This window comes from Heteronotia binoei, chromosome 7 (genome assembly GCF_032191835.1).
Source record: "Heteronotia binoei isolate CCM8104 ecotype False Entrance Well chromosome 7, APGP_CSIRO_Hbin_v1, whole genome shotgun sequence".
Taxonomy (NCBI): domain Eukaryota; kingdom Metazoa; phylum Chordata; class Lepidosauria; order Squamata; family Gekkonidae; genus Heteronotia; species Heteronotia binoei.
Window position 1 is genome coordinate 102,446,329 of NC_083229.1, and position 26,890 is coordinate 102,473,218.

Consider the following 26,890-nt stretch of genomic DNA (forward strand, 5'->3'; position numbering starts at 1 on the left):
GTGATAAGATTCCTCCTTCTCCAAAGCTTGCTTGAATTCCATCATGAAGGATGTGGTGTTTAAGAGCAGGCTGGGCTCCAAAAGGCTGGCTCACTGGACCATGCTGTTGTTCAGCAGGCTGATAAGTAGTTTTTCTCTTGGGTAGGCAGGAAATCTTCAAATTGTAACATTAAGATATAGCTGGCATTGTGCCACTGAATTGAGAACATCTCCTGGTCTCTGAGCGTTTTCCCTATGGCTATACTTCAGGATGCTTGCAGTTGAACCTGATGGGCTGCATTTTCCTGTTAAGATGTGGGCACAGCACTTGGTTCTTGGGTAGTTAACCCTTCACTGTGAGATGGAACCATCTTTTGTGCTCTAGGCTAGAAATCAGTAAAGCAGCTTGACCTCCAAAAGTAACTGTAGACAGTCAGAACCATGGACTAGGGTTAGATACAAGCTAACACATCTTAGAACATTGCTCCAGGAAAGACCTAAGTCAAAAACTTAAGTAGATTTTTCTGGACACAAATTTCTCAAATGTTGCCTCTCTGAAATGACTGTTAGACATGAAAGCGCCTGCACTTGGAAGTCTTCTGTCTGTAGAGATTGTAGGCCAGGGAAAAATTTAGGGAAAACATTTTTATAATCCAATGAGCCCCCCCCCCCCCCCGCCTCCCATTTTTTCAAATGGAAAGTTTGGAGGAACACTGCAAAACACTTGTGGTTTTGGTTTTCTTTTAAAATGTGTGAAATGTGCTAACAAAGCAGCAGTTTTTAATATTGCTTTAGTGTTGCATGCTTTCACAATGTTGCTTGAAGAAAATTATTTATATTTTTACTTCCTAATAATACAATGTTAGATGTGAACTGAGATGTAAATGGTGCGTTTTATGTGGTTAAAGCAACGAAAATATCTTTGGATTTAGTAGGTAATTAAGTATATATATATTTTAAAAAACAAAACAGTTTCTGCTTTTCCCCATGGCTTCAATGTTTCCAGGAATTTTACATCTCTAGCCCTCTGACAAGGCTGGGATGCCCTCTGAGATAGAAATAACAAGTCATAAAATAACGGGAAAGGAGTGCAAATCCCCCATAGTATTTAGAGGACACTGAAAGTTGAATTCTGTTTTGTTTATTTATTGTTGTGTTTTATTTATTTAGCACTCATTTTGTATTTATGTGTCAAAATTGTTTGTTCCGGAGATATACTTTATTGAATTTGATTGATACAGATTTTCTTACTCTGTTTAAATTGCAGCAACTCTAATTCTTGTTAAAGCAAGGGTGGTCAAACTTGCTTAACATAAGAGCCACATAGAATAAGGGTCAGATGTTTGAGAGCTGCAAGACATGAACAGATTACACACACAACTTTATTAAAACTCTTAATATTTTCTTTGCACAGTAAGATAAAATAGATATGTATGTACTTTACAACATGACCATGCTAGGAGGAGACCTTTTTTAAAAAGTTTGAGAATAATAGTCCCCATAAGATCAGCATAGGGTAAGGTTAGGAAATTATTTTCGACACCATTGAGAGAAGGAAACACACATGCCATATAAATCACTGACCACTGTTTGCATCATTATGCATCTCTCTGTGCCTTGGCACCAAGGTTAGTAAATACAGCTCCTACAAGAGCTATGAAAATAAGGGGGAACCCTGTGCAGCCCTCTTTAATTCCATCCTTCCTTCCAGTGGCTCCCTCGGCTCTTCTGCTTTCTCTTCCCACTTGACCTCTTTGATAGAGAAGAAGAGCTTGCAAGCCTGCCTATTTCCCTCTCCTTCCCCACTTCACACAGGGTGAAAATAGTAACCTACGTATGGGTCAGCACTCAGAGGCTGATGAGGTCCTAATGTTAAGCATGCTTACTTGAGAGTAAGCCTGCATTAAGTTCCTTCTTGAACTCTGAGAGCCTGTGAAAGAGCTGCATGTGACTCCCAAGCTGCAGTATGTACTAAAGCATATTTGCCTGCCCAGGAATCTTTGTCAAATAAATAGACTGAAGTTGGATCCCCCAGTCTACTGAGAAACTGCTAGCAGACTGTAATCTGATGAATAACTTCCTGCACTATTCTGTTAATTAATAGTAGAATAGGAATCCTCCATGAAACGTCATCTGTACAAACCTTTGAGTTTTTGCAGCAATACATTGGTTCTAATAACAATAATCAAATGTTCTATTTCAGCACTTTATTCACAGCTCACATGTGCTGAGTGCTTCCCCTGATGTTGGTACCTTACTGCAGTCCAGATGGCTACAGTACAGTGAGCCCAGGAGTGTCCTGACGCAAATACTTACTTTCCTTTTCTTAGGGCATTTCTCATTTCCTGAATATCTGAATTGGAAGGAAAGGAGGTTGCCATGATATAGACATTCTCTGTGCTGGAATTTTAAAAAGAATAGTTGAAGGAGAAGGCAAAGATAAAGAAGGAATATTTTATATTCTACAGCTCATTTTCTCCAGTGTCAAATATTCTGTTGGTTCACAATCTCCCTCTGGAAATCAAAGTTGCCTCTTTTTAAAATAAAGTGGCTATTTTTTCAGGCAAGTTCTGTCATGCTTGAGCAAAAATTATAACAGCAATAGGAAGCTGGAACAGTGATATGGGAGGATATGCATCCAAAGATAAGGATGTCTCGTTTTCCTGGTTTGTGAATGCACTGTACTGCTTAAGATAGTTCTGAAAAATAGCAGTTCAGTCCATTTAGAAATAAATATTGCAGTGACAAGCAGTTCCTGGGTCTAAATTTCAAGGTCACAGAAGTTTTATTTCTGTTTTGTTTGGCATTTTAATAACTCTGTGGTATATCTACAATGGAGACTACAGAAAAACTTCTATGAAAAGTTCCCATATTTTCAGTTACTGTCCTTAGTATGATTCAGGTGGGTAGCCATGTTGGTCTGAAGCAACAGAACAAAGTTTGAGTTCAGTGGCATCTTTAAGGCCAACAAAATTTTATTCTTGGTATGAGCTTTCATGTGCATACACACTTCGTCAGAGAGACTGAAACAGTTTTCCTCAAGCCTTACTTATGTGGGGTGGGGTTAGTTGCTAGGAAGGATTAGTTAAGAGTAAGGAACTGGGTGGTAAGTATAGCTGAGATTGGATTGAAGCGATTATTAAGACCTGTGAATGGCAGCAAGTTAGCATACAAATGCAAGAGTTTACCAACAGATGTGAGAACATAGTTTGGATCCAGTTGCACCTCCAAGACCAACAACATTCAGTTCAATATAAATGAGAACTGAGAGGCTTAGCATATGTAGATGGTGTAGATGAACATTCCTCAGATACATTAAAACATTTATATATGGGGGGAGGGGGTAGTTGCCAGAAAGGACTGTTAGTGTCAAGATGCATAAGTACAGCTAAGACTGGAATAATGCAGTTGGTAAGGTTTGTGAATAGCAGCAAATAGCATACAGATAATAAAAGAGTTAACAACAGATGTGAAAACTAAGTTTGAGTCCAGTGACACCTTTAAGACCAACAAAGTTTAATTCCAGGTTTAAGTGAGAACTGACTTAGCATGTGTAGTGGCATAAGAATACACTATCATTAATCCCTGGGGGTCATTATCCTGAGTGTTGATAACTTGTAATTCAGCAGTCTCCCATTCCAGTCTGTTTCGGAAATTCATTTGCACTTCAGCTCCTTTGAGGTTGCCCATCAAATGTCCAGGGAAGTTGAAATTTTTCTCCTACATGTTTTTCAGTTTTGTGATTCTTGATGTCAGATCTGTGTCTATTTATCCTTTGGTATACAGTTTGATCTGTTTGCCTTGTGTAGCAAACCCAAAGGGCATTGTTGGCATTTCATGGCATATGCAATGTAAGAAGATGAGCAAATCAATATAAGCCTGAGATGGTGTAGCTGATGTTGTTAGGACCAGTGATGGTGTTGTCTGGGTGAATGTGACAGCAAAGCTGACATCTGGTTTTATTGTAAGTTCTGGTACCAGTGTCCATATTCAGATTAGATGTTGTATTGTGGGTGAGGAGTTGTCCTAGATTGAGGGTGCTGTCTGTTTGGAAGAAGAGGTTTGTCCCCAATACTTGTGAAAGAGAACTGTCATTATCTGGTAGAGCTTGTACGTTGCTGATGATGCGTTGAACTGTTGAGAGCTGTATGTGACCACTAGCGGTGTTCTGTTATTGTCTCCTTGGGGCCTGTTTTGCAACAGGTTTTCTCTGGGTACTACTTTGGCTTTGTTAATCTGTTTTTTGACTTTATGATGCGCATACTTTGGTCCCAAAAAGGTTTGTCGTAGATCCCTTAGGTGAGATTCTCTGAGTGAAGGATTGGAGCAGATGCAGCTGTAGAATAGATCCTGACTGTATACAATGGATTGTTTGGTATGTTTAGGGTGGTGAGAGCATGTAGATATGTTTGTTGGTAAGTAGGTTTCCAATATAAGGTGGTGTCTGTGCATCCATTGTGTATTTTTACAGTAGTATCCAGAAAATGTATTTCTTGCATAGATTACTGGCTCATTGTCCTTAGAATTATAGAAGTGATTTCTTGATTATGTAGGAGGACATCACTGTGTTTGATCTTCATCTGTTACGATTACATAAGGAAGTTTTTCATATGAAAATTATTGACATTCTTCTAGGATTTCAGTCTCTTAATATACAGATGAGCTTTTAAAAATGTATTAATTCAATTTCTGTTCCGGCCTCCCTACAAGTGGGCTCAGGGCGGATTGCAGAGCCACATAGGACTTGACTTCATGAAGAGAGAACAGTGGAATCTACTGTGAAAGCAGTATCCTTGGATAGCTTGTCATCTCTTTAGAACCTGGTATAATTCCAAGTTTTAACTCTAAGATAAATAGGATGTTTCCATGAGCACTCAGCCATCACTTCAGCTATGAATCTATATACTGTAATAGGCCAGTATTTCTGCAGTCATAGATATATAGAACTATATTGCATAATTTGTTCATACAAAGTGGGTATGTATATCAAATGTTGTGCAAGGTGAAGTCCTGTAAGCATGACAGCTATTGAGGAAAAATTGCTTTGAAGGAGGATCTATATAGGTGATATTCATATAGTATATGCTTTAAGAAGAGTTTTATTACTGCATCTGTGACTATCGAGTATAGTATACTAATGGATACATACTCTGCTGTTCAAATGTTGCAAGATATCTGCACACTTCTTTGTACCAGAATACTCTGTAAAGTTTAAGGGGAGGAGGATTTGATGCCTAAACCCTAGCTCCAGAAGTTTCCAGCTGAAAGTTCTGCATAGGTATAAAGCCCATCAATGTGAGTGCACAGACAACCGCTCAAAGAAAACTCCATGGGTGGAATATTTGTTAAAGATTCAACCTAACATGGCAAAACAGTTCAGTTGCTTCATACCCTGAGAGTACATATGAACAGTAAGAAGTTCTGCATAAACAAGACGACGACACTGTTATCTTTTATTTATAAATAAATTCACTTCTAGGAAATTAAAAGTCTCATCTATTCATTTCTGCACTTGCATTTCAAGTGGCTAAAGTAGTGGAGGAATACATTAGGCGCCAGCATGTCTTGTAACTAGTTTATAAAATCCTGACTAAGTTACGCATGCTAACATTTAAGTCTCTTTTATAATAAATACTGAATAAGTTACATTCTAGAAGTGAACGAGAAAAAATATGGGACCTTTCAGTGTCAAGAAGCAATGAATATACTTTCTGCACATCTTCTTCGCTCCCAGTAACCTTGTTTTGCAACCCCACTGTTTGTAAAGAGAACAAAGGAGAAGTAATTGGAAAATAGTATTTATTGCATTGATGCATGCCCTAATATATATGATAAAGTAACCACTGAAATTGCTAATGGAGCATGAGACATTTGACTATGTGCTTTGTAACTTAGAAATGGCTGTATGAATTGTGTTGAAACCTGTAAAGTATTTTTCACACAGGAGAGCTAGTTTCCAGTGGGTATGAGGACTTGTGCCCACAGCACAGTTTTCTCATGTTCCTCCCTCCTGCTACAGCTCCAGAGGTCCCTGAAATGCTCCTCCTTGAGGTACCACAGTGCTCAGGAGTAGCATTTGGGTGCATTTTGGGTTGCAGTAGGAGAGGGGACGTGAGAAAGCACGTTCCATCAGAGGGATCCATGTCCCTGTGGCAATGATGCTCTGGATTCAAGCCTTTTTCTTAAGATGCTAATTGGATTATAGTGTGAAGCAGAAGTGTGACAAGCTTAGAACAGTGGAAATTTGGGGAAGGCTTAGAGCAGTGTTCATGTCCTCAATAAAAGTTTGAACGTAGTGCAGAAAAAAAGCAAACCCCAGACACCCTCTAGTTTTAACTGTAAAGCAATGCATACAGCTGGTATTCTTCCTGAACATGTTAACAACACCTCAAAGTATGAACATACCGGTACTCCTTTTGGGGGTGAGTGCACATCTTCTCAGGATAACTTGACTCTACAGTCCATCATTGGGAAATGTAATAAATGTTATTGACCAATAGTACCTCTGTTGTCTTGAACGAATTTTGATTTATTGGCCTTCTTTGAGGCCATTACTACTTGCCAGACAGCTGCCTCACCTGAAGTAGAGTTGGATGTCATCTGCATATTAAGTATCACCTCACTCCATATTCCCTGATAAAGCCTCCCAACATCTTTATTTTACCTGTTTTTTTTCCAACATCTTTGAAGAGTCTTGCAACCACAGTATCATGGGTTCAAGTAGTCCTTAGCACTACAGGTTAGTGCTGATCAACCAGACAGAAGCAAAACCACCAGAGCACTTATCCCTGCCAGGATATCCAGAAAGATACTAAAAACATAAGAGAAGCCATGTTGGATCAGGCCAGTGGCCAGTCCAACACTCTGTGTCACACAGTGACCAAAAAACCCTGGTGCCATCAGGAGGCCCATCAGTGGGGCCAGAACACTAGAAGCCCTCCCACTGTGGCTTCTGAATGTTATCAAAAGCAGCTGGGAGGATCAGTGGATACACTCCTCCATCTTTGGCCTGAAAAGGGTCATTCTCTAGGGCAAATGAGACAGTTTCAGTTCCAGACTCAGGCGTGGAGCTACATTGATATGGCTCATGTAAAAAAGCTTGGAGACATTCAGCTACCAGTTGTGTCAGGGTGACAGTTGTCACTGAGGGTGACAGTTGTCACTGAGCAATTCTTCAGGGTCCAAGGGAGATTTTTTTGTTTTTCAGGAAAAAGCTTCCTGAACTTCCTCTTTCAGTGTGATATATACTGTTCTGTCCTTTGCCATTTACTGTCTCATGAACTCATCTAGATAATCTCTTGGGCTAGATTTAATAATCCAGGATGTGCAAAGGGTTCAATTCTTTGTTAGCTGGGCTTCTCCAAGCAACCTGCTGCAGTTACTGAAATTCATGTGACCAATTTTGGTATAGACAATGGTCTTGTAATATTTTGAGAGAGACTCCACTAGTTCAGCAGTTCAGAGTTGTGATGGATGCAACCAATTTTCCTCTGCAGAACAACTTGCAAAAATGTCATAGTGGGGTACCATTTGGTCAGTTTGTATTATCAAGGAAAGAATTAAGCAGTCCCTTCCCTAATTAGAACAGTTCAGCTGGGCAGCTTTATACAGGCACTCTTCTGGTGAAGTGAGCCTGCTATACCATAACTGCCACAGAGTAAATAAGTTCCAGCTTCTGTTTAGTTATATTTGTCTTGAGTTTTTCCCCTGGTGCTCAGGTTTTGAACGGTCTTTGTGGACCAAAACTCCACAGTTAACCAAAGAGCTGAACAAGGTCTGTGGAAATAAAGATGGCACTTAAACAGTGATTGTCAGTAGTCCAGAACATCTCCAGATCCATAAGTCAACCAAGGCTTTTAAGGGAATATCAGCCTTATCAACAGGAAACTGAGTGCAGTCACCCGCACAATTCCCCATACTTTAACTTGTGCAGTAAAATGTTTGACTGGAGCATGTATGTCAGTGTCTAAGAATGCCCCTCCTCCAAACAGAATTAGGTTTCCCCATACAAATTATAAAAGAAACTGTTAGAAAATCTTAAGTATAGTGATTCTTACATTGCAAGCATGTCTCCTGTTGCTTTTAACTTCAGTGCATTGTATGTGTTAAGCGATCTGTAAAGCAGATTTACTTTCTAACTCTTGCTTTGCAATACCAGACTAATCTACTGCACTCTTTTTAACAAGTGACTTAAAAAAATTGTAGTTACTTTTAATTTAGGAATAATTGGCAGCTTCTCAAAGGTCATTACAAAATCATGACCTGATTTCATTTCTTTTTTTCAGTATGAAAAAAGGCTTTTTTTCAATATTGCCTTAACTTATTTAAGATGAAATGTTTTATTGTTTCTCTGAAACATAATTAATTTCTCTGAAACATAATTGAGCAGATTTCTTTCTCGGCTCTGTGTGTGTGTAGTATTGCTGATCATTTTTGCCAGCAAGTATCAGCAAGTCAGAAAGGATCAATAGTTATACCAAACTAATACAAAATGAAGGCTCTTTAAACATCTTACTATTTGATTTCAAGAAATCCTTCAAATTGGAAGAAAAGGATGCTTTAGAAGTGGCTTTTAAAAACCCTTTTTAAACAGCTTTGCCAGCTTTATCTCTGCCTTCAGCCTCAAGATGAAACAAAGTATAATTGTTTCCTAGCTTCTGTGCTCCAAACATGCTCAGCTTCCCTCTTTCCTATCCCCTCACCTCTTCTTGACGCATTTTCTGTAACCTTGAGGTTTTAGGAATGATTAACAGTTCCAATAGATGATTCTTCAGTATTTATTTTCTGTAATTATTTAATGAAAACCTACAATAATATGGATAGGACAGCCTGATTTTGGGGTGTGTGTTCATGCGTGCTCACCTGGAAGTCATTGTGACCCCTGGTGATTGATCCCTACCGGGGGCATGGAGGATATTCAGAAAGGTGGCTGAGTAAAGGAGATCTCCCATCCAGAGTTGACCCTGCTTAGATTTTGAGATCTGACAAGATGGGCTGCCCAGGACAGGGCTGGATAGTCTGATTATTGGCTGATGTTTCATGAGGTGAAATCTCAGTACTGCAAACAGAGCAAGCTTGCAGACAAAGACCAATTCCACACTTCGCTTACCCCACTGTCACGTTCCTCTTCTCAGTGCAGGAAATCGCAGTTTTCATGGGGCAAACAAACTGGTTTTTAGCCCCGTGATATATACTGTTCTGGCCGCGTGAAAACCGCGATGTTTGCTGCATCTCCGGAGCGGATAGTGGGAAATCCGAAGGCTGCTGCGTGGAGAAGAGGAATGTGACAGCGGGTAAGCTGAGTGCGAAATCGGTCAGAATCTTTCTCCCTTTTGCAGCAGCACTATTCTTCCTGCAGAAACCACTCCAAAAGGTTGAGAAACCTTTGGGAATGACATGGAATGCTTGACCAGGGGGTGCAAGCAGGAAAGGCAAATGAATACATATCCTCCCCACACATGTTCTTGCACAAGCTTAAACTCAGTTCATGGAAGCAGTTCCTCTTTCTTGCCAAAATTTTCTGTGCCACGTTACACATTCTTCCTGACTGGCTTGAGAGGGGGGGCGAGTGAAAAGAACCATACAGCAAAAGGAGGAGGCATCAAAACCCTCTTGGTTAATTTGCTGCATTCGCATTGCTCAGGATTCAAGTTCCTGTATCTTATCAGAAAAGCTTAACAGTTTAACAGATTTTGCATAAAAATACTAAAGGCATTAATTAGAATTCAAGTACTCTTTTTCTATAGATTATGACTTATGGGTGTATGAAATAGCATTAATTTCTACTTTCTAATACCTTAATTCAACTACATTTGTAAAAGCACTGTTTTTCAAGTATCCTCAAAATAGTAAATTGATTAATATATTCTAGCATTTTTAAGTTGTCAGGATAATGTATGTTAAAGAGATTTATCTGAGACGGTTGATTCTCTTTATTATTTCTGCTATCTTTTTGTATCATTCTTTTCCCAATAGTAAATTGGCTGGTCACTGTTATTTTAATAAAAACAGCAAAAACCTGGCCACCCACAAAGTAGGGAGTTTCAACATACTTGGAAAACTTCCAGTGTGTAGGAAAAAATGACTTCATAAACTAACCAAAAGAGAAGGAATAAAAATACCAAAACAGTTTGAAGATGCTCTAGGGGGCAGGGGATGTTGAGAATAGTTGAGCTGGTTATCAGAAAGAGGTTGAGTTAACATGCTGAAGCCCCTGACACCTTAAAATCATGCAGGGAGGAAAGAGATTGGGGTTTCCAGTTTTTTTTCCTCTGGCTTGTAATTTCTCAAACTTTCTGCTGAGTTTTTTTTTCCTTTAAAAGTATCGTGATACGGATGGAAAGATGGCCACGACGGTGAGAGCCTTGGTGCTAGGGCTCCCGTCAGTTAACAACTATAGCCATAGAACAACATGCTATTAAAACATATAATTGAACTCAACAACAACGCGAATACCAACTAGAGCTTCTAACTCACGTGACGACGACGGCGGTGGCTCCTGGTTCTCACAGAGAGAGGAAAACTGCTGCTGACTGGGCCGACACTGAGGTGGAAGCGAGGCGCGGCCGCGGGCTAGCATGCGGGAGGAGTCTGAACGGCACCAGGAGAGGAATGTGGTGCAGTGTGGTGTGAGGAGAACGTGAACGACGAGCGTGCTGCATGGTGTGGCTGGAGGCTGCTGCAGACGGAGGTTGAGGACTTTGCTGGAGTGTTGCGAGTGGACGGAGTGGTGGACTGGTCCCGGGGCACTAGTCTTGGTGAGCACCCTCCAATCTTTGTCCCTCGCCCTTCACCCCTTGCCCTGTGGACACTACCTAAGTGCGGCTGGGCCGTCAACTGGGAATTCCCCGACTGGGAGGCCCTGTATGGGGCTCGAGTGACGCAGGGAGGCCCAGGGGGTGTGCTAAGCCACGGGACGATCAGAAGGCGGCGGCGGGGTTGTGATTTCTTCTCGACCGAAGCTGCAGGGGTTCAGCCGAACAACGGGTATACGGAGGAGGTCTCACCCCCCCTGGGTCGTCCAAGTTGTGAGCGCTGGCAAGCCTTGAGAAAATCAAACCCACGCGAACTGCACCCGCACTTGAGAACATCTGTGATTCTCCATAAGAACTGGCACTTTAAGAGTACTTTAAGAACAGCACTTTAAGAACAATACTTACTATCTTCCTCCTTGACTTAGTACCCTGGACTTCCATTCCACCAAACAAAGATTTTTTTTTTACTGACCGCTAATTGGGAATATTATTAATTAATTGGATAATAGTTGATTGATTAGTATTGGACTTATTATTATATATTTATATTTTTAGCAAATTAATTGGGGGATTGGTATGGGGGATTTTTTATTAATGTGCTGGGAATGAAATTCTGACTAATCAATTAGAGGGAGTATTGGGGGGGGGCTTTCATATTAATTAAATTTGATTAAATAGTGAGTCAGATAATTAGAGAGCTGAATGTGGATGGTGGGGTGGGAATCTAAGCTGTAAGTCAAGATAACCTGGTTGAGAGGGTGAGGCCGTCCTAGTACTAATAAGATCATACCGGGCATAGGTGTGGATGCTCAGCCAGGGGATTCCAGTGCTCCTGGGGAGGGGAAGGTATGACGGTGGGAAGGGACAGAAGTATAAGGGAAGGAGGTGGAGACAAAACAGTGCTCGGCCCTCTTCCAATCTACTTTCCATCCCAGGTGACAGGTAGTGGGGCCAAGAGGAATTGCCCGTCTCCGTCATTGGTGTTATGCAACGCCAGGTCCATAAATAATAAGACCTCGATCCTTAGGGAGTTCCTACTTCGGCAGGACGTGGACCTGGCTTGCATAACCGAGACCTGGGTGCGGGATGGGGAGACAGTTGCACTCTCCCAGATGACACCCCTCCCCCGGGTTACTCGGTCTTTCACCAATCGCGGACCGGCGGTGGGGAGGGGTGGCGCTTTTCATACGGGAGGGTTACTCCTTCCGGGCTCTCCCGGCCCCAACAATCGATGGTATTGAGTGTGCCGGCCTGGCATGGGATGTCGGAGAGGGGTTGGCGATCTGGCTGGTGTACCGTCCGCCTAATGCACTAGCCAGCGCCTTACCATCCCTGATGGAGGCGGTGGCGGGCTGGGCGTTGGAGTACCCAGGGCTTATGGTCCTGGGTGACTTCAACGTTCATGCCGACGACGCTGCCTCCAATCAGGCGATGGGCCTGGTGTCTTCCATGGCAACACTAGGACTCTCTCAATTTGTTACGACTCCTACGCATCAGGCAGGGCACATGTTAGATCTGATCTTTGCGTCCCGGATTTTGGTGAATGATATCGCGATAGAAGCGGTACTATGGTCATATCACCTAGCCCTCAAGGCCCGTATGGAGACGCCGCCTCAACCCTATATGGGCGGAGAGCCTATTTTGGTTCCGCCGCGGAGCCTGATGGACCCAGAACAGTTCCAAAGGGCTCTGCGGGATCCCTGAGGCCTGGCAAAACCGGCTATCCAGGTCTATCAACGAGATTGCACCTCGACGCCCTCTGCGCCCTCGTGTGAAGCTGGCTCCATGGTACACCTTGGAGCTACAACAGCTGAAACAAGGGCTCAGACAACTAGAGAGGCAGTGGCGGCATACTCTTGACGAAGCAACGAGAACATCCTATAGAACGTTTATGAGGTCTTATGAGATGGCAGTCAAGGCCGCAAAGAAAAATTACTTTGCGGCCAGGATTGCGTCTGCAAATTCGCGCCCAGCACAATTGTTTAGAATAATTGGAAATCTTATTACACTGCCTCAAGGCAGACCAAACGAGAGAGAATTAGAGATAGGCTGTGAGGCTTTTGCGAAATTTTTTGCAGATAAGATCACATTGCTCCGCCAGGACCTGCCTATCACATTGGATACAGTATATGAACTTGAGGCTCCGTGCCTGTCTTCTGATTTAGTTCTAGATCACTTCGACTCACTCAGCCTGGAGGAAGTTGACGGAATTTTCTCTACTGCATGCCCAACAACTTGTGATTTGGACCCTTGCCCCTCCTGGCTGATTAAATCCTGCCAGAGGGAGCTTAGATGTCCTTTACGGGACATCATAAATAGATCCCTCACGGAGGGACGTTTTCCAACACCCTTGAAAGAGGCTATTTTTTCCTCCTGAAAAAAAGTACAACAGACCCAGACCAATTGGCAAATTATCGACCGGTCTCTTAATTTACCGTTTTTAGATAAAATTATTGAGAGGGCAGTGGCGTTGCAGTTGCAGGGTTTTCTGGAGGACGCTTCCATCTTAGACCCTTGCCAGTCCAGCTTTCATCCGGGTCATGGGACGGAAACAGTGCTGGTCGCCTTAGTAGATGACCTCCAGCGACATCTGGATCGAGGTGGTGTGGCAGTGCTGATGTTATTAGATCTGTCGGCTGCGTTAGATACGGTCGACCAGTTACTGACCCATCGCCTTGCTGACATAGGGGTTAGGGGGTCGGCTTTTCTCCTTCCTCAAGGGACGGGGACAAAGGGTGGCAATCGGGAGTGAGCTATCCCAAAGGCACACTCTAGATTGTGGGGTGCCACAGGGAGCAGTCCTCTCCTCGATGTTATTCAACATCTATATGCGCCCCCTTGCCCAGATTGCCCGGAGGTATGGGCTTGGGTGTCATCAATATGCAGATGACATTCAGCTCTATCTGCTAATGGATGGCCGGCCTGACTGCGTCCCAGGGAACCTGGACCTGGCTTTGCAGGCCGTGTCAACTTGGCTTAGGCTGAGCGGGCTGAAGTTGAACCCGACGAAGGCAGAGGTCCTTTGCATGGGTCACGGCACTCTGGGGAGGGAAATTTCTCTCCCGGTTTTTGACGGTGTACCGCTGAAAGCGGTGCACCAAGTCAAGAGCTTGGGGGTCCTACTGGAGCCTTCATTATCAATGGAGGCCCAGATAGCGGCCACTGCCAAGTTGGCGTTTTTTCATCTGAAGCGGGTATGGCAGTTGGCCCCCTTCCTAGAGCGCCGAGACCTAGCAACAGTGATTTATGCAACGGTCACCTCAAGATTGGATTACTGTAATGCTCCTTACATGGGGCTGCCTCTGTGCTGAACCCAGAAGCTGCAGCTGGTGCAGAACGCGGCGGCTAGGTTGTTATTAGGGCTCCCGAAGTGGGAGCACATACGGCCGGGCCTGCGCAGACTGCACTGGCTGCCAGTTATATACCGGGTTCGTTACAAAGTGCTGGTTATTACCTTTAAAGCCCTATATGGCCGAGGACCTGTCTACCTAAGGGACCATCTCTCCCCATATGAACCCCAGAGAGCACTGAGGTCAGCGGGGAAGAACCAGCTGACTATCCCCAGGCCAAAGGAGGCAAAACTCCAAAATACTCGTACATGGGCCTTCTCTATTGCAGCGCCACACCTTTGGAACCAGCTCCCGGAAGAAGTGCGGGCCCTGTGGAGCCTTGAACAGTTCCGCAGGGCCTGCAAGACCATTCTTTTTAAGATGGCCTTTGCCGATTGAATGGATGGATTCGCTTAAAGTGACTTGCCATCATATTTGCTGATAGAATAGCACCAGAAATGTTGATTTTTAACTTATAGCTAGAATGTTTTAAGATTAATGTTGTTTTTAATACCCATTATATAACTTATTGTATGAAATGCTGTTAGCCACCCTGAGCCTGCTTCGGTGGGGAGGGCGGGATATAAACAAAATGTTATAAATAAAATAAATAAAACGTTATTATTTGATTGTTTTTGTTCTGTGTTGCAGGCCACTTTAGCCAAACCTCAGAAGTTTTAGAATAAAAATGGTCTCCATAATATGTTCTCCTTTTTTTCAAATGGTCTCCAGAGAAAAGCTAGAATAAAAAGTAATAAAATATTAAACATGCTGCTAATAATAATTTCTTTAATGCTTCAGTTTAAAAGCTGTTCTGTTTTTAAAAACATACATATTAACATTATAAATGACTGCTACATTGAATCATTATAACTCTTGCTTGCTTGGCAGGTTGATGACATATTAGGAGAAGGCAGTGATGATAGTGACAGTGAAAAAAATAAGGCAGGAGAAGGAAAGAAAACTCAGAGTGGTGCAGAGGAGACGCTAAATATGACAGTAGAAGAGAGCCCTGTATCAACAACATCAAGTGAAAGAAGTTTGACAGGTAGTGTGCCCAGGTATGTGTTCTTTAGCTTGCTAGAATTAATATTGATGATATTCCGTACGTTTGCTACTTCCAGCAGCCACTTTTCTAATGTAACATTTGACTGAATAGGAAAGTGGCTCTGCTTGGCTCTCAGGAGAGGGGCTTTCCCCTAGCTTTCTAGTTAAGGTTAGAAAAGCTGGAAAGGATTCTGCAGTGGCTAGCCTGAGCCTGTGTACCTTTACAGAGGACAACTCGAACAAAAGTTACAGGTAAGTGCAATGCTGTTTCCTGGATGATCCTTGAAGGCAGTGTTTCTTCTGCAAGTCTTGATCATGGTCTGAACTTTGATGAGCCTTCAAGGAGCCAAAATGCAGAACTATTTCCAAGGGAGTGTCCTCCCTGGAGAACCTGGCCGCTTTGTGAGTCAGCTTTTCTATTGCCTGCAGCCTGATCGCAGTTTCTCAGTTTTAAGCAGTAAACTTGTTCTTCAGTTGTACAAACTTGGGAGCAGGAGCTGGTCCAGAAATGCTGTAAGCTCCATAACAAATTGTAGCCAATATGCAAACTATCCTTCTTTGAAATGCCTTCTTTCTTGGGTCAAGTCTAATTTGATAACTTTGAAGGTTGGGTTGTAAGCAGTATTGCAAGCCATTTTTAAACTATAGCGGTAGTTGCATTCAGCATGGCAGCTAGGTAACTGCTGATCATGCATTCTGGGTTTATTGCACATAAAAAGCAATGGTGTTGGGCACTATGTTCTACTTCTGTGTCTGCATAGTTGGCAGCCATCCTCCCTTTCTTCCGTCTCCTTCATTCTTTACATCTGAGACATTTTCCTCCCCCCCCCCCCCTTTGTATTATGGACATGCACACTACCTTGGCTAAGGAAGCCTTGATTTAATGAAAATTCAAGTTTGTAGGCTTGGAGCTGCACTTCTCCAAGCTAATAGTGTGAGAGAGATCTCACATCTGTAAGTCATTCATTGTGAAATGCAAATATACTTAATGTGGTGTGCAGTAGATGAGGGGGACCACAGGAAAATAGCATGTAAATATACACCACCCTATTTGCACAGTTGGGAATAGATGCAGGCTGCTTGTATTCAAACCAATAGTACATATTCAGCTGTGTAAATGGCAACTTGTGACCTGCTTGCAAACCATAATGTTGAATGGTTGAGCATCCTCTTCTAGTGAAAGAAGGAGAGTGATTTCTAATTCCCGTTTCTTAATACAGGCCTCATGATGCTTAGCATTTTATCTCTATGGTCACCCTAATCTGGCTTGAAGAGAGATCATAGAGGGCTTGTCTGTGAATATAGGAAGAAAATCCGCCTCATGAGAGTCATCTCTAATATTATTATCATCATCATCTGTTTATTTATATTCCGCCCATTCCCCATAGGGGCTCAGAGTGGAGCACAACATGAATTTAATTATCCTTTACTGTTCACTGTTTTTTAGTTTGAGAACAAGTATAATTGTATGATTTTTCCCTCTACTGTATCAGTTTACCAGTAAAGTAGTCTATGTACAGCCTCTTGATATTTCATTTTATGTTGGCAAGACAACAGCCTACTGTCTTGGAACATTAATCAGTGCTACTTGTGCCTTGGCATCAGTGTGGCTCATTAATTAGCAGTGATTGGATCCAGAACAATCCATACTCAAACTGCAAAATTGGTAGAGATAACCTTCTGTCACTACCACAACTGGAATTAAACTCCGTCTTGGAAAGTTATATCAGTACTCTTACTGCAGCAGTCATCTCAAATTCAAATATTAGAAATATTTGACTTCAACTATATTTTTTTCAGATCTCAGTAATGTAAATTAATTTCCAGTAACATCTCTAATTAATACATTGGGGATAATGTAGCTCTTTGACTGTTAATGTAATGATATTGGTGTGTCAGAGTTGGAAATATTGGAGAGAATGGTAAGTACCATAATGGCATAGAGGGCTTTTTGGCCAGAGGGCTTTTTAGTGTCTGCCCATATAATCTTTAATAATAGATTAGAAGTATTCTTTGTGGCAGCAGTTGTCCTAGCCACAGTTGCACCTATAAATGACTAGTTTTCCTACCATCACAAGCTTATGCAGAGTAGCAGCACTAATTCAAATATCCTCTGACTGTATCCTCTGAAATAAAAATGAAGAACAATTATTTGTCCTGTGAATCCCTGCCAGTGACTGAGGAACCTTGCTCTGTTGGATAAAGGGAGCGGTAGGATTCAGCCCAAGGTCTGTTCTCTCTGAAGCTGATTATTCAGTACCACTTCTGACTAATTGTCCAATACAGGGCACAGTCTGACAATGGAATGTTTTGCTGCAAAGTGTGTAGAAAGAGAACCCCTTGAAGGCAGAATAAATGATTGTAAGAAAAAAAGAAAAGGTTTTTTCATTTCATGTTGGAGACCTTCCAGTGTATTACAGTGCTGCAGTAGATGTTCATTTGATGAATATACAATCCCTTTATATCCATCATTGGTAACTAAAGTTATTAGCAGCAGCTTTGGGGAGAAAGTGTAACAGGAACAATGGCCCCCACCCCAAGAAGTTCTGGCAAATCCAGCATTACTCTTCCCATACTTGCATATTAAATTGAACAGCTTCTGGGAATGAGAGAGATGGCAAATGAAAGGGCCCCACCACAGTGTTTGGCCTCAGTGACTTAAATTTTCATTTCTGCATTCATCAACTGCCTTATATATTCATGCTTAGGTTATAAAAGTTTTACTACTTTGTTACATTTTGATAACATTTTAAATATTTTGACTGCGATTGACCATTTTTGCAGGGGCCACAAACGAAAGCTGGATGAAGATGATGCCGCCAGTGAATCAAGCAAAGGATCCAGCAATGAAGATGAGGAAGGCAGCAGTTCAGAGGCAGATGAAATGGCAGCAGCTCTGGAAGCGGAACTGAATGACTTTATGTGACTTACATGTGCAAGGGAGTTTGTAATTACATGTTTCTCTTTGGAAGCAGTCATAAGTCCAGTAGGTCCCTTGTGTCAATACTCAGAGGGCATTCCTCCCCTCAAAAATATGGTGTATATTTTACAAAGTGGCATAGGAGGAGGTGATGCATTATTTTACAAAACTGAAAGATGTTTTTAAGGTGTTTTACTAAAGGAATATATACTTTTTAAAAAAAAGAGAGAAGTATTAAAGGGTGACTTGGTATGTTATGCCAAAGACATGTTTTGAACTCTGGAGAACTTCATAAAACAGAGCTGCACAAAGATTTGCAATTGAAAATTTGAAGAATGTTGCCATGATAGATTTGGAAACCAAGCTTTGGGGGGAAAGACCACCTAACAAGTAAACTGCATGGAAGAGGTAAAGCGATCCTGATTGAATATGCTTTCTTCATAATGAGATGTTATCAAAGAGAGAAGTTTTTCTAAAAAACAAAACAAAGAACAATTTATATTTGTATAGGAACTGAGAATGTGATATGCAAGCTTTGTGAACTCTGCACTTGATCTGTCTGCCACTTGCTTGTAAGAGAATATAAGATGATTGACTTCCATGTTTTTAAGTTACTTTGTGGATTAGTTGTATCCTTTAAGAGACATTTAGATTTTTATCTTTGCTTCTCTATAAGCTGCAGTTCTTGCACAGGCTTCTCTGTGCATTCTTGTACTGCCATAAAAATATTTATCCATTTTGTGTTGTTTTGGAAGAATGGCTGTTAGCTCATTCTCAGTAGCATTTTATTTCTTTGAATGAACAGATGTAAAGTTTTTGTATATTCTATTTCATATTTGATCCACAAAACAGATTCTTTCATTTAATAAAAATTCATTTTGTAAACTGTGTTCTCAGTTTTAGTTTCAATGCCGGCCTTTCTGTTTTGCTTCCATTAGATAAGCAGCACCTTTTTGAATGAAAGTACTTAGCATCTTTTGGCGTGAGACCAAAATTTCTTCAGTATATACATTCTAAGCATATAATGACCTAATCTCCTGTTGGGCTTGCTAACTGAGTTGGTGGGATACTTGTAAAGTGATTTGATCACAGGATTATTTAATTTAAGGCAGAATGACATCACTCTGTGGAATGGGGTATTGACCCTTTGGGATGAATGGCAGATCTGGCCTTAGAATCCCTTACTTTCATTCTATGATTTAATAAAACCGCAGTAGAGCACATAAACTAAAATCTGCACTGAATGTGGATTAAAATATTTTCTGTAGTATTTTGAACTATTAAAAAGTGATGTTGAAATATACTGAATATGATCAAACTGTGTATGTAACTGGAAAAGGCTAGTGAATAATACAAGATGTGGTCTTGTACAGAGCATATCATTAAAAAGAAGAGGCAAACCGTGTGTTTGTAGATATGGAAAAGGCCTTCAGTAGCCTAGAATGGGCAATTTCTATGCTAAGTGAAAAATTTTAAAATGGCAAGTACAACTGATGGGAGCGTGCCTTCAAAAAGATGCCAATTGTTTGTAAGACAGGGTTAGAGTTTTTCAAGTTTGTTTTAGCTATACCAAAAATTTGTTACCAACACAGAACCTTTTAGTGCTTTAACAGAAATTACAGAGAGATTATAATGTTTCAACTGGATAATACTAATATAAAATCAGTTTATATGTCGCTGATATTTTTCCATTAGTAGATAACAAATACTCATAGTGTTCTGGCTTAAGATCCATTGCCAATTATCTAGTTATCAATTAAAGAACCTGAACTTTTGGGGATAAATTTATACCCACAAGTAAAAGAGATTCAAAATGTTTCTATCATGGTCTGTAAAATCTGATAGTTATCTTGATATAGAGCTGACAGCAAATCTATGGAAATAGATTTGAAAAGATCTACAGGCACATAGGCTCATGACAAGCTAAACTAGCAAAAATTTGTTAATGTGGCAGGATATCTGTGTTCTATGTACTCTGCAGAGATCTGAATATGAAGGTGGTATAATATGCCTTAATGCTACAATGCAGGTGTGCAATAACTTTAAAAATGCTTGTCACAACAATTAATGCAATCTTTAAAACAGCTTACTTTGTGTGGACAAAATACAATATTGACAGGGTTATTTATGTTGTAACAGATTGGCAATGTAGTTTAAATACAAAAGAAAATGCATAATAGCAGTCATGCTTGTGATTTACTGGTTAGAGTGTCAGAGTAGGGTATGAAGGAGACAGACTTGAATCCCCATTCTGCCATGGAAGTATGCTGAGTAAAGCTTGGGCCAGTCATTCTCTCTCTCTCAGCCTAATTTACCTCACAGGATGATTGTTGGGAATAGTATAGTATGTTGCATTTGGAAGTAAAGCAGGGGATATAAAAATGTCTTATCTTTCTACCTATACAATTTCAAGATTTTCAGTTAACAGGAATATATAGATTCCAGAGAATAATATCTGAGATTCACATTGAAAAAGTTTGGAAAATTAATCTTCAGATCGAAAAGAGGAGGGAATTAGATCCAGCCAATTTTGTCACTCAACCTCATCTTAACTCCCTTCCTTAATACAGCACCCATTCTACATGGCTTTGCCTATGCAGGTCCCATTATTTACAGTGTAATGATTACTGCGATTAAAAGGACCCTTTCTTTCCTTATTCACCATGGCGAAGCTGGTTGGATCCAATAATAAAAGTGTTAGATAGAATCCTCCCCTCCCCCCACACATTTAAGGTTAAAATTGATGGCAAATATTCCCAACAGAGTTTAAGTAGAGCAGGGGTGGCCAAACTTGCTTAACATAAGAGCCATATCAAATAAATGTCAGATTTTGAGAGCCATAAGACAGGAAGGCTGCAAATAGATGGGAGGCAACGATAGGAAGAAAGCAGCTTTCAGTACATTCTCCAAGCCGGCCAATGGAGCAGCAAGGGCTTCGAGAGCCACATTATATGTGTAAAAGAACCACTTGTGGCTACCAAGCCACAGTTTGGCCACCCTAAAGCAGAGCAATTAATGATGTTCAATGAAAAAGAAATTTGCTTCAAGGTCAGCTAAAATATATGAAAACCACCATATGAGTTTATATATTTAACTCTTGACTAGTTAAAACATATGGGAGTAATACAAATGTTGGAAATATTAACATGTCTCAGCAAACATTTTATATAGGTGTTGGCAATGCCCTGTTGAAGATGACATGGCTAAATGGAATGGTAGGTGTCAAACTATACTTAGTTTTTTACATCATTCAGTTGGGATTGTTGTGATGGACACTGCTAAGTCTTTCTTCTTTTTCATATCTGCCAATCCCTATTGTACCCTGGTAGTCTATTGAGAAAACAACTGCCAATCAGGGTCCTTTGAACCTTGGTGGGGAGGGAGAGAGAAGGACAGGGGAGGAACAGGGAGGGAAAGAGCTATTTCACTGTTATTTGGAGTCAGAGAGTTTGGTTACTTAGGCAGGATAGGGATCTTGCTCTGTCTCTAGTCACTTCAAGTGGAAGTGGGCTGTTTAGTGTGGTGGCTGCTGTGGCACATACTGTTTGTAATTCTCACACAACTTTCAGGATTATTTGGAAGCTATGAGGCTGGCAGAGACTTGCAGTTTTAAATGGCTCCCATGTAAGAAGTTGAAGCCTGTAGAAGAAAGTTTCAGAGTACAAGGTAGGCTGGAAGTTACTGCCATTCTTTCTACCCTTTCACAATATATGTATATATTCTATTAAGAAATTAACTCTCCATACCTATATCGATAAGGTTACATTAGGATAAAGTTGATCCTGTATGTCTACAGACACCTTTAAGACCAAAGTTTTATTCAGTATGTGAACTTTTGTGTGCATGCACACTTTGTCAAAAAGAATGGAATCACATGGCTTAAACCAACATGGCTACCCACTGTTTACTTTCCCGTTGCTGTAAAATAAGTGTTTCGCTTGTTGTGTTCAGTTTCTCTTTTCCTTGGTATTAAGGGCAGAAAAGATTATAATCAAGGTTTACCAAGGAAGGGGGAAGGTCCCTAAGGAACACTGTCACAGTTTACCTCAGCATTGGCTAGCTGTAAATCGTGAAGGGGGGGGTTGGCAGAGGAGGCGCACCAAGGCAAAATGAAGAAAAAGAAAATGGTGCAGAAGGAATGGACTATTTAATAGTTATACAACCCCTACTTGTTTTGCATGCAGCTTAATTGGGGGAATCTTTCAGATTTTTTATCGTACCATTCCCATACATATATTTCTTTTTCTTCATTTAGCTGTAAATAGTGCCAAGCACTGGCAGACCAGTAAACAAATGTTACTTTGGCCACTTTCACAGTCGTGCATCTGTGGAGTGACAGTTAAGTGTGATATGGGCAGCAGTCCTCATTTTCCAAATCAATCAATACTACCAACCTGAGGACATAACACTGGACTGAGTGAGGTTTTGCCTACCAAAAATATTTTTTGTCTATTCCTACTACCCCAGTTCATCACACTTGTCCATTATTGTTATTCCTGAACATTATAATATGGTATCAGATCTCTTAAGTACAAAACTTACTGGTTTAAAAAATAGTGCAATGCTTAAAATATACATGCTTATTTGGAGGTTTAATTATTTTGGAAGAAAGAAAGGGAGCTGGATATAAACAGCTATAACTGCTTTCCATTGATTTGAAACTGGTTCAAAATAAAAGAAACGTCTTATTTATTTATTTATTTTTGTAAAACAGATAGGCATAGTAGGATTTCCTTGAATAAAATGTCAGTGGTATGCATCTTATATCTTCCTTGGTTTATGTATTGTATTTATCAAGCAAGCGCGGGGGGGGACAGATTAAGGCCCCCAATGAACTGTACATGGATTAGGGAGGTCTGGGTAAGACCCTTCTAACTGCTTGACACTGCCTCATAACAAAGATGTTTTTTATTAGAGTATGTAACAGCAGCCACATTTAAAAAAAAAAAGGTTTTGCAGTAAAAAGCTATAGAGCATCCTGGTGTGTCATGTTTTGCTTGAGATATGCGTTTTTGCTGATGGTCTGCAGTATACACCTCCCACACCACCTCCAGCAGTGCCAGATGATGAACCATATACTTAAAGGGAATATTGTGATGTACTTTTTATAAATTAAAATAAAAGCTCAAGACAGAACATTCGATTTTTCATGTAAGAAGTGGTGTGAGCAAACACACATTCCATCTGTGAGGTAAAGCACCCTAAATTCCCTCTAGGATTAACATGATTATCAGGAGGCCTACTCTGGCTTGCAGGTGTCCATGATTTGGGCCTTCTTGCAAATACCATCAGTATCTCTTTCAAGGCTGGATTCAAGAATGTGGTAATTGGTTAATTGTGAGAACCTGTGCTCAGTTGTGTAACCAGATGGGAAGGGGGGAATCAGGAGTGGATGTTAAAATCATCTGGAAAGTTCCACCAAGAGGGACTCCTGATTGGATCTGAGAAACCACCTGGTGCCAGAAAGTATACTATAGACTACAATAAGGGTATAGACCAGATGGAAGCCATGCTAATTTTGTGCTCATGTCATGCTAGTATGTTTTGATATGTTATGCTTCAGGGTAGATGTATAGAGAGCCTTTAGGCTTCAACTTGGATTCTTATGCAGTTCTCAAAAGAACTCTCTCAGCCCGCAGCATGTCTGTTGTGAGGAAAGGAAGGGAAAGGAGACTGTAAAACTGCTCTGAGACTCCAAGTGAAGGGTGGGGTATAAATCCAATCTCCTCTTCCTCTTCCTTCTTCTGTTGCTGCCACCGCAAGAAGATATGTCATCTAATCAGGTACCAAATGTTTTAGAACAGTTAGCTTTTTTATTTCCCAGTTGCCAAGCTATAGAGACTGTTCTGCATGGTGATATCTTTTTTAAAAAATCATTGAATAAACCTTTATATTGATTGACAGATAGAGATACATGGTCTGCTTTATTTGTATGCATTTAACCTCAAGGATCCACAGGGCCAGGCCAGGAGTTGCTCAAGGAAAAAGGGTCAGTGACCAAGGGAGACTCAGGTGTGAGTCTCTGACAATTGCTATATATAGAACCCAGGGGAGGGGTCATGCACAATGCACAAAGAAATGAATGTGTGTGCACAAGCATCTTTCCTGCTTTTAAAAATCCATTACAGTTTCATCTGAGTGTCCCTTTTCATTGCAGCTCCCCCAGGAAATGCTGGGTTGCATTTTGTTTATAAGGGTCCCTCAATGCAGAGCACAAACATTTTAGGAGGCAATTGAAGAGAAAGGCAAGGCATGATGGACAATCTGTTCTGCCAACTCCTGTGAATTTCTCCATGGGATCCATCCCATTACCTGACCTCATTAAACTAAAAACTTCCCAAAGAAGTTTGTCACTGAAATTCTGCCTTTAGAATTGTGGTGTACTCTTGAGTTCTAGAATTTGAATTAGATTTGATAAAAATGAAATCTTTTGAAGTCAGTTACTAAAATAATGATTACCATGTCACAGCTGCACACATTACCTTTTAATACCAAATTGTATAGTCACCAAACTAGAAAGTACACTTTATTTTTAGGCAAGATCATTTTGACAAACTAGGTAGCTTTTATATCAGGCGCTCCAGCCATTGAACTTTGAAAGAGAAACCTTGGAGGAAGAAGAGACTACAGTGCTTGTGGGAGATAAAGGTGCATTAGTCTGTCATCATGGTGTGTCTATAAAGTCCCACATTGGAATTGTGCATATACAGCTGAGCCATGGAAGATTCTGAAGCTCACTGGAGTGCTGTGCTAAACAGCTTTGCACATGCACTGTAGCCCTTTAGTAAATACATTACCTCTTGTAATAACTACTCTTGCAACTTGCTGCCACTCCTGTGGTTGCGCAGTTCACGAACTAAACCCTCTCAGTCATTAGAGAAGAAGTCATGTATCCTCCAAGGCTCTGGTTAGGCCATTAAAGTGACTGAATAGTTCACTGCTCTTTGCACCTGTGCAGTTGGTGGCATCTATCATGTTGGCCCATAAGGCTCAACTGACTGCAGGATTCATACATTATATTCATTACCACTACATAGTTTTTGTTATTTTAGAGTGGAAATATATAGTATGTTTAGGCAGCTACTCAAATCAGCTATTCATTGTGATGCAAGAGGTTACCTAGGGAATTAGTAGTAGTAGTAGTAGTAGCATTTTATTTGATTAATTGCTTCACACCAGCTGGTGCTGGGCTCTAGGTCATGTACAACTGTAAAAATACATTTAATATTTGTGTAGGATTTCCCCAGAAAAAAGCAAGTCCATGCTTCTCCCTGCTGCCCAGATGTTTTTTGGGATTTTTGCTAACCTCATGAAAAGGGACTTGTTGGTTGGAGACTGTGGCCCTTTTCAATGGGGTTTTCAGGGCCACCAACCAAGAACTGGTTCAATTCTCGAATGAACCTCCCGGTTGATTCAGTTCACGCTTTGGCCACAAATGATGAACCAACACGAACCTCATTTTTCTGACTTATGCCCATCCCTAGATATGAGTTGGAGATGTATCTGATGAAGAGAGCTTTGCCTGTTGAAAGCGTAGACCCCAAAAATCTGGTTGGTCTCTAAGGTGCTACTTCACTCATATCTGGCTGTTTTACTGCAGACCAACAAGGCTGCCCTCTGAAATCACCAGTTCTGTAGTGCTGAAAGCCATGCAAGAGAAAGAAAATAATACATCTCATTCTGCTCAGCCATTAACAAAAGAAAGTCTATTCCTTCTCCATTATCACATTTAAAAATAGCGAATTATCAAGCCATTATGGGGAAGTATCGGTTATTCTTGTGGGAAACTTTACCCTCACTCTTGGATTTAGTTCCAGAGGAGAAGAGAAAATTGGCAAAGTTCCTATGGTCTGTGGCTATTAAGTTGTCAAAACAACAGATAAACATAGCCAAACATATTACAGGTTGTATAGTCAGAGATCTCGCTATTGTTATTTCCCTGAGGAGACATGCCTGGGTCAGGTCCACAGCTTTGCTGAATGAAAGCTAGCTAGATCACAGTCCCCAGCTTGGATAAAGGTTTGGAATTTTAAAAGTTACAGGTGTTAACTTTCAGCAAAATTTGGGATTTACCACCCAGTTCTGGTTTAACTATTTTTTACTATAACTAGTGAATAGTATTGTTGTTGGTTAGATTTGAAACTTACATGATTATATTTTATCATATACTTCCCACTCCTTGACCATGCTGTTTGTTCATTTTCTTCCATATCCTATATAAAGCAACTGCATAGTGAGAATCCACTATGAGGGCTGATTAGACTAGTGTAACTCACTCTATAAGGGCCTGCCTTTGTACCTGATCCGGAAGCTGCAGCTAGCGCAGAACACAGCAGTGTGACTGTTGTCTGCAATGTCTGTGGGCGCACATTCAGCTGGTGCTGTGCAAGCTGTACTGGCTGCCAATAGTTCCGGATCTGTTCAAGGCATTGGTTGTAACCTTTTAAGGCCAGGGACCAACATACCTGCAGGACCCCTTTTCCTGTATATGCTCCAGTGGCCTTACATCTGGCCAATCAACATCTGTTGGTAATCCCCAGCCCAAAAGACATTGACTGATTTCCCACTAGTCTTATGCCGCTCTCATGACTTCTCCATGGGGCTTCCGCCAGATTTCACACTATCTGCCCCGGGGCTGCAACTAGCTTTGCTTTTTTCATGTGACAAATAGAAACTGGTTTTTAGGATCTTGTTTGGTGCGCGAAAAAGGCAGAGTGAGTTGCAGCCCCGGGGCAGATAGTGTGAAATCCGATGGAAGCCCCACAGAGGAGAGGAGAGTGAGAGTGGCATAAGGCTAGTGGGAAATTGGTCATCTATTTTGCTCCAACTGACCTGGTGGAATGAGCTCCCAACAGAGATCA

General features: G+C 41.1%; 1 protein-coding gene across 1 annotated transcript in view; it reads left to right on the plus strand.

The window, feature by feature from the left end:
- The window catches only part of CTDP1 (CTD phosphatase subunit 1), a 77,826-nt gene extending 58,912 nt beyond the window's left edge, over nt 1-18,914 (plus strand). The window contains exons 12-13 of the mRNA XM_060244099.1: nt 14,954-15,123; nt 17,894-18,914. Of these exons, the coding sequence (XP_060100082.1) occupies nt 14,954-15,123; nt 17,894-18,035 (312 nt within the window). The 3' untranslated portion in view covers nt 18,036-18,914. The remainder of the gene's footprint in view (nt 1-14,953; nt 15,124-17,893) is intronic.
- The last annotated feature ends 7,976 nt before the right edge of the window (nt 18,915-26,890 follow it).